This window comes from Solanum tuberosum, unplaced genomic scaffold (genome assembly GCF_000226075.1).
Source record: "Solanum tuberosum cultivar DM 1-3 516 R44 unplaced genomic scaffold, SolTub_3.0 scf00222, whole genome shotgun sequence".
Lineage (NCBI taxonomy): Eukaryota > Viridiplantae > Streptophyta > Magnoliopsida > Solanales > Solanaceae > Solanum > Solanum tuberosum.
In genome coordinates, this window is record NW_006239147.1 from 670,351 (window position 1) to 679,079 (window position 8,729).

The 8,729-nt window shown below is 35.3% G+C and overlaps 2 protein-coding genes across 2 annotated transcripts; both read right to left on the reverse strand.

The window, feature by feature from the left end:
- Positions 1-955: 955 nt before the first annotated feature.
- LOC107062377 (putative late blight resistance protein homolog R1B-12) lies at positions 956-3,665 on the reverse strand. Its single transcript, XM_015312935.1, has 2 exons — positions 3,588-3,665; positions 956-2,596 (listed from the first exon to the last, which is right to left on the reverse strand). Exon 2 carries the CDS (start codon positions 2,570-2,572, stop codon positions 956-958), a length of 1,617 nt encoding a protein of 538 aa, XP_015168421.1. The 5' UTR covers positions 2,573-2,596; positions 3,588-3,665.
- Positions 3,666-5,186: 1,521 nt separating this feature from the next.
- Positions 5,187-6,976, reverse strand: LOC107062363 (putative late blight resistance protein homolog R1B-16). Its single transcript, XM_015312913.1, has 2 exons — positions 5,621-6,976; positions 5,187-5,519 (listed from the first exon to the last, which is right to left on the reverse strand). The coding sequence occupies exon 1, from the start codon at positions 6,402-6,404 to the stop codon at positions 5,640-5,642; it is 765 nt and encodes a 254-aa protein (XP_015168399.1). The 5' UTR covers positions 6,405-6,976; the 3' UTR covers positions 5,187-5,519; positions 5,621-5,639.
- Positions 6,977-8,729: the final 1,753 nt, after the last annotated feature.

Genomic DNA, 8,729 nt, shown 5'->3' on the forward strand with positions numbered 1-8,729 from the left:
GTGCGAAGCACGGGCAATGAATCATCTAGTATGCCTAAACAAACAGACAATAATGTGACAATACAAAAGTAGAATTAAGAAGTGGAAATGTAATGTTTGTGTTGTACTGTATTGTTGTAATTCACACCTTGTTTGGGTAGTTGTACTATATTGTTAGTCTAAATGTAAAGTTTGTGTTGATTGTTATTTAAGTTTTATTGTATTGTATCGTTTAAATCTATCGCTGGTGGCATGGGCTCCATATCAACCAAATAGATCTAACAATCCATATCAACCAAAGGCTTCAAGCCCATATAAAGTTGGTGGGCTCTGGGGCCTCATAAACACTACAATAAAAATAACTTTTAGCGGCAATAAATAGACACATTAATAAAGAGTGCTAAAGTCTTTATTAGCATTAGTTAAGTGTCATTAGATCTAATGTCGCTAAAGCCTTTAGGGACACATACAAAGAGTGTTAATTGCCGCTAAAGCTCATTTATTTACTTTTCTATAACAACTTGGAGACTGTCACATCCTGTGTTTTCTTCAATCTCTCTTTTGATATTCATAGCTGAAACCCCTAGAGACTCCATGCAGTCAATCAGTTCAATACGTCTTAGGGTTAGAATATCCGCAAAGCTTGGGGGGATCTCCTTGATCTCCTTGAAACCGGGCCATCCACTAATAACTAGCTTCTCAAGCACAGGAAACGATTCCTCTGAAGCTTTCCATTCTTCTATCTGCATAAAGAATAATCCCAAGTATTTGAGTGCAGCAAACTCCACATTTGTGACATCCCAACAATATCTCATAGAAGCAAATCCCATAGATAATTGAAGACTCTCAAGCTTCTTCAGTCTTGCAATGTTTAAAACCATTTCTTCCGTCAAGAAACAGGTGGCAAGGTCCACATGCCTAAGATTTGAAGGGAACACACAATACCTCTCCCATCCAACTGAATCAAATAATTCCGTTAAAGAGAACTCCAGAGTAAGAAAATGAGGTGACTATGAACTTCCGCTATGGGAAACAACGGAAACTCAGGTACAACTTTAACGTTGAGGCCGAGTTCTTCAAGATTCGGAAACCTCCACCACAACCTTGCATTCATATTATCCAAGCGTATATCACAAGTACCAAAACTCTTCATGTTCTCTAGCATAGTTGCTGAAGAACTTTCTTGCTCATTGTTTTCCCATACCATGAAAAAACAGTCTATTTTCACATGCCTTAGGTTCGTCATTTCTGATAAAGTAGCAGCCCTTAGGCGTAACTTCTCACTTGACTTGACCTGCAGGTTATTCCACGTATTGAGTTTTGGATGAGCAATGAACTCCAAAGAATTTGTTTCCTTGAAATCGAGCATTGGAATCTTATCCAGCTGGTAGTTGGTATGATCTAATTGTTTAACAAGATCATCATGAATATAAATGCACAACCGTGATTCCGTGGAATGCAAATGTTGATACGGATTGAATGGCACTGCAAGCTGCATATACTTGTCTTCTGTGAGTTTTCTCAAGCAGAACTCACGCACTACATCATGAAGTGAGCAGTATTGTACATCACGATAAAATCTCATTCCGGAGACCATTATTAGGCTTCTGTTAAGCAAATCAGTCATGCAGACTCGACATGCTTTCTCCATGTTCTCTGTTCTGGAATTCAATACAAACTCTTCAGCCATCCACAACTTCAGCAGATGGTCCACTGGGATCTTATGGTCTTCTGGAAACAATGCCATGTAAAGAAGGCAAGGCTTTAAGTGATCTTCTAAATGGTCATAACTTGATTGTATCACCTTCATACTCTGCTCTCCTAAAGCAAGGGAACTCAAGTCATTTGCAACCTCGAGCCACAAGGACGCCTCCCTTTCCCTTTTTGCTATAATTCCAGCAATCAAGACAACCACAAGAGGCAATCCCTTACAGTGTAGGGCAACTTGTAACCCTGCTTCCAGTAGATCCGGGGGACAACTCTCTCCTCGAAATACCTTCTTCTCCAATAATTCCCAACTCTCTTCGGACGTTAGAAAGCTAAGAGAATAAGGATCACTGTGGTGCGGAAGATGCTTAGTCACTTCTTCAATTCGTGTTGTGACCATTACTCTGCTTCCACATTCACCTTGAGGGAAACATATTCCCAAATCTTCCCATGCCTTGACATCCCAAACGTCATCTAATACGATAAGGTATCTCTTGCCTATTAGAACCTTGCGCAACATGTCAGCTACATCATCGTCCTCTTTGATTTTGATCTTATCATTTGTAGCTTGTTTGAAAATCTCAACCAATAACGTCCTCCTATCATATGCTTGCGACACAGAACACCGTGCTTTAACATCAAAGTAATTAACAATAGAGGGATTGTTGTATACCTTTTTTGCCAAAGTTGTTTTACCTAGTCCGGGCATCCCATAGATGGAGATAACATCCCGCTTCTTAGTTCCTCGTATCAATTTATTCATTATAATTTCTGCATGTTTCTCAAAGCCGACAACTACATCATCATAAATTGATGTAATACTAGGTTTGTTTGAAGTCTCTCCAGAAAAAAGAGTTCCTTTTCCACGAGTGCCAACAACCTCCATGGCTTGAGTCAATTGCTTTGTCACCTTTCATAAAAGAAATGAAAACAACGTCACTTCAGAATTCAGAATTTAGAAGAGAAGAAAAAAACCAAACCCAAACATATCAAAGTAATGTAACATATAAAGGGTATTTTCTTTCAGTTACTGGAGATATTAATTCTAGGCGCCCCTGAGTCAAAATTCGCTACTCAATAAACTTTTATACAGTGATTCATCAAGTTTTGTTTAAATCCTTTTCCCTTATAGTGGCAGATCGGATCCCAGACTTAAATATGCGAGTTTCACCTTAATATTATTTCTTAGTATTGACAAAGAAAAATGGAATAATTCGTCAATTGATACTATTACAGAGAATTACAGAGAAGAAACAAATTCCGGGAGTAATCTCGAGGAATATGAACAACTAGTTCAGGAATTAAACCCGAGAATTCAGCTAAAGAGAAAAATATAGAGAGAAGAAAACAATCTTATCATCAATGAATGTCTATGATCTAATACAATCCCTTTATAAGCTCCTAGAGATGGCTAAATCAGTTAAAACCCAAAGCTACAGTAATAACAGAATTTAACCATCTAACAGTAAAGTTTCGAAGCTCAAATTTTAAAATTTAACCTACAGTAAATATGTTAATCATTTCGAATAAATAATATATGAAAAGACTTGAAATGTTGAGAAGAACTCATATCTAAAATTTAAAACTGTTTAAAGAGGAGTTTTGAGTTGGTTGAGATTGAATAAAAAAACACATCAATGAAGAAGATGAAATGTTGTAATATATAAATATTACACATAGTAATGATTCGTAATTTCTAATTTAGTTTAACAACTCTAAAATTTAACTTCTGAATGGAACAAATCCCCTAGTAAATAAGTAGAGAAGCAAATTAAATAAAATAAAATAAAAGTTCAAAATAACCAAGAAAAAACTGATTAAAGAATAGTAATGAATAATGATGTGAAGAAAATAGAGTAAAATGTATGGAAAAAAAAAAGAAAACAATTTAGAAATCTGACCTTAATTGGGTTATTGAGAAGATTGCTTAATTTGATGCTTTTGTGTTCAGAGAAATGGAAACTGATCAGAAAAATAAAGGAAGGAGATGGTGGACTTGAATGATATAAATAATTGTTGATTAAACAAATAAATAAATACATATTATTTTAAATTCTCAATCAACAGCTGTAGCCTGTATTTATTGAACCCCACGTTTCCGATCGGAAAAGATAACTTTGTTTATGCTTCCATTTCATATTATTTAATTCACGTTCATATGACATTTTACTTGATATAATGGTACAGTATTAAAAAATAAAGAAGACTTTTTATGATTATATTTTAAATTTTATGATTTTAACTTTGAGCATGTCATATGAAAAGTTGAAATTAAAGTATTGTCACAAAAAGAATGAAAAATGTTATTCTTTTTTTAAAAAAATTAAAAAGAAAGAAGATCATTTTATTTTTTTTGAACGAAGGAAGTACCCCTATAATTTATTTTACTAGTTCTGGCCACATATGTCTCATCCTAAGTTGTGCAGAGTTGTTATAACGATATATATATACTTGGACATGTATGTTGCTCGTGTATTCCATGCTAATTAAGTACAAGAACTTTTAAAATATTATAATAAGTGCGTGATAAGTTGCACAAAAATTGAAGAAAAATATACAAGCTCAAACCAATAACTTCAATTATGAAATTCTTATAATATATCAAATATTCAATTTGATAAAAGCTTCTTTTGTTTAATATGTCATAACTTATAATTTAAATGTCAAGTGTGATTTCAAAATATTTCTTGTCTTAAGTTTTGCATATTTTTTTCACCTTTGTAGTCTCCACCTTTTCACATTTGCATACGTATTAAGAAGTTGTTGTCGAATAAGAGTAGTGTTTTATATAGAAATTTGATCAATCTATGTCTTCCTTAAGATGACTAGTAGATGGTCATTGTGCAATAACTTGCATAGTAATTGGAGAGAAAATATACAAGCTCAAACCAGTGAATGATGAGCTTATTCAATCAAGATTATTATCAGTACAAGCTACATCATGCTGCTGAAATATTGCTATCAAATGAATTTCAAAAGTAATATTAGAACAATTTTAATATGTAATTTTTTTAATATATCATATATGCAACTTGATAAAATTTCTTTTTAATATGCCACAACACATAAATTAAGCGTCTCTTATTAATTCAAAATATTTCATGTTCTAAATTTTTTGCCTTCTTTCTAAGGAAAACAAAAGAAACTCAGTTGGCAATTGTGGAAACTACTAACCGGCCAACTGCCTTGAGTTAATTGTTCAGTCATCTATCATTAGGAAAACAGTTGAAAAAAAAAACATTATTTTATAGAGTAGTAACACAGAGGTGTTATAATTGTAAGAAAAAAATTACAAAAAGAATCCGATTAAGGAACTGCACTGTATAATGATGTCAAAGTAAAATTTGATGCTTTAATTTTGGGTTTAGAGAAGTCGAAATTGAAATAAGAGAGGATGGAGATATATTGAAGAAAGTAATGTGTAATGTAAAGAGCAAACGATGTTTACGTGGAAATCTTTTTGCTCATGGGAGGAAAAAACCACGATCTGTCTCACATGATTTCAGCAACAACTCCATTAATCATCCAGCCAAGATTCAGATTACAAACTCTTGTAACCTAGGATCTAAACGCTTAATCTCTTCCCCTTGTAACACCTCTATTATAAGACAAGCTAAGCAATAACTCTACTGTCCACCATACCAACTAACTCTAGCTGATATAGACTTCAACAATAACATTACAAGACTGAAATATACATGACAACATAGATCAATAAATGATGTGAAAAACTTTTCAAACAAACTTCAGAACTAGAATGATGTTGGGATCATCCAGACAATTTTAGCTTGCAATTCAAATAATAACAACTCCTTAGCTTTCATCTCTTCAACCTGCATGTACAAGAGGCGAACATAAGTTACTAAAAAAAATATTATATTATGTGGTAACTGGTAAGACAGAGTTAAGTTAAAGATGAGTTGAACTGACTTACCATCTCAGCTTTAGTAGTCCTACAATATAAGAACTTGGAGACGATCACATCCAGAGGTTTCTTCTATTTCAGTTTTTATATTCATAGCTGAAACCAGAAGAGAGTCGTCACAGTCAATCACTTCAATAAGTCGCAGTGTTGGAATATCCACAAAACTAGGAGGGATCTCCTTGAAGTAGTAACCATCGTGTATAACTAGCTCCTCAAGCACCGGAAAGGATCCCTCTGAAACTATCCATTCGTCCATCTGCATATCAAGTAGTATCAAGTATTTGAGTGCAGAGAACTCCACGTTTCTGACGTCCCAACAATAGCTCTCTGTTCTCACCAAAGGAGCTCCCCCATCTAATTTGAGACTCTCAAGCTTCCGCAATCTTGCAATGTTTGAAATCATATCTTTCGTCAAGAAACAACCATTTAGGGACAGATCCCTAAGATTTGAAGGGAAGACAAAGTAGCTCTCCCATCCAACTGAATCCCAGAATTCCGTCAAAGTAAACTCCAGAAAAAGAGAATGAAGGCAAGTATGAACTTCCGATATGGGAAACAAAGGAAACTTAGGTGCATATTTAATGCGGAGGCTGAGTTCTTCAAGATTTGAAAACTTCCACCAAAACCTTGGATTAATATCATACCTACTTATATAGCAAGTGTGAAAAGTCTTCAAGTTCTCTAGCATAGTTGTTGAAGATTCTTGGTCATTGTATTCCCCTCCCAAGGAAAATGTTCTATATTCACATGCCTTAGTTTCGTCATTTCCCAAAAAGAAGCACCCCTTATGCATAACTTCTTATGTGACTTGACCTGTAGAGTTAGGAGATAGCGTAGGTTCGATATCCACTGCAATTCAAAATTTCCAACATAAAGTGCAAGGTACCTCAACTCGGTTAGCTGTAGTATTGCATTAACCCATGAATATGGCAACTCCACATCCATCAAATGCAATGCCCGAACATATCTTAATTCAACAAGTAAATATAAAGTATTTAATCGGTTATTCAATGTACTGAGTGTTGGATGAGCAATGAACTCCATGTTATTCCATGTATTCATGAGTGTTGGATTTGATCGGTCATTCCATAATTGTTCAACAAGATCATCATGAATATACATGCATAACCCTGATTCCTTGGAATGCAAATGTTGATACGGATTGTATGGCACCTGCGAGCTGCATATACTTGTCTTCTATGAGTTTTCTCAAGCAGAATTCACGCACTACATCATGAAGTGAGCAGTATTCTACATCACGATTAATTCTCATTCCGGAGACCATTATTAGGCTTCTGTTCAGCAAATCACTCAAGCAAACTCGACATGCTTCCTCCATGTTCTCTGTTCCGGCATTCAATACAAACTCTTAGCCATCCACAACTTCAGCAGATCGTCCACTGGAACCTTATGGTCCTCTGGAAACAATCCCATGTAAAGAAGGCAAGGCTTTAAGTGGTCTTCTAAATGGTCATAACTTGATTGTATCACCTTCATACTCTGCTCTCCTAAAGCAATGTAACTTAAGTCATTTGCAACCTCGAGCCACAAGGACGCCTCCCTATCCATTTTTGCAATAATTCCAGCAATCAAGACAACCACAAGAGGCAATCCCTAACAGTGTTGGGCAACTTGTAACCCTGCTTCCTGTAGATCCGGGGGACAACTCTCTCCTCGAAATACCTTCTTCTCCAATAATTCCCAACTCTCTTCGGAAGTTAGAAAGCTAAGAGAATAAGGATCACTGTGGTGCTGAAGATGCTTAGCCATTTCTTCAATTCGTGTTGTTACCATTACCCTGCTTCGGTCTTCACCTTGAGGGACACATATTCCCAAATCTTCCCATGCCTCGACATCTCAAATGTCATCTAACACGATGAGGTATCTCTTGCCTATTAGAACCCTGCACAACATATCAGCTACATCATCGTCATCTTTTATTTCGATCTTATCATTTGTAGCTTGTTTGAAAATCTCAACTAATAGCGTCCGCCTATTATATGCTTGCGATACAGCACACCATGTTTTAACATCAAAGTAATTAACAATAGAGGGATTGTTATACACCTTACTTGTCAAAGTTGTTTTACTGAGTCCGGGCATTCCATAGATGGAGATAACATCCCGCTCCTTAGTTCCTCGTATCAATTTCTTCATTATAATTTCTGCATCTTTCTCAAAGCCCACAACTTCATCATCATCATAAATTGATGCAATACTACGTTTGTTAATTTCAATTGGCAATTGTGGAAACTACTAACCGGCCTACTGCCTTGAGTTAATTGTTCTATCACCTTTCATTAGGAAAACAGTTGAAAAAAAATAAAATTATTTCATAGAGTAGTAACACAGAGGTGTTATAATTGTAAGAAAAAAATAACAAAAAGAATCCGATTAAGGAATTGTACGGTATAATGATGTCAAAGTAAAATTTGATGCTGTAATTTTACTAATCTATTACAAGACAAGCTAAGCAATAACTCTACTTCCCACTATACCAAATTACCAACTAACTCAAGTTGATATAAACTTCATCAATAACTCAACGTAACTAACCCTAGCTACTAACTCGACTTAACGATGATTACAACTGAAATGATTTAAATTACTTTATAGCATAGGAATAGATCTTACACCGTTAAAGCACAAGACATTAACCGCACATAACAACTAAAGACTCAAGAAAATAGAGTAAAATGTATGTTGAATATGAAAAAATAAATAAAACAATTTAGAAATCTAACCTTGAGATATTGAGAAGAAGTGTAATGACCCTCATGGTCATTTCTGTGTCTTGCCTTTTGTGTGTCGTTTAGAGCGTTCCTATAGCGACCCCAAGTCATTTATGACTTGCTGGGACTGACAGTTCGGTCACCTGGTCGTTCGTTTGGTCTTGGTGCGAGTTTTTGTGTTTTGGAGCTTATGAACCTTGAATAATCATTTTCGATCAAAAGTTCAAGGAGATGACATCAGAATCCAATTCTGACGATTCCATCAGCTCCGAAAGGGTCATTTTAGGCTAGTAGCATGGTCGACATGACTCTCGAGGTTTTCAGTGTGAGTCGGTGCGATTAGGCGTTTTAACTTTAAGTTTAAGCCTAAGTTTGACTTTGGTCAA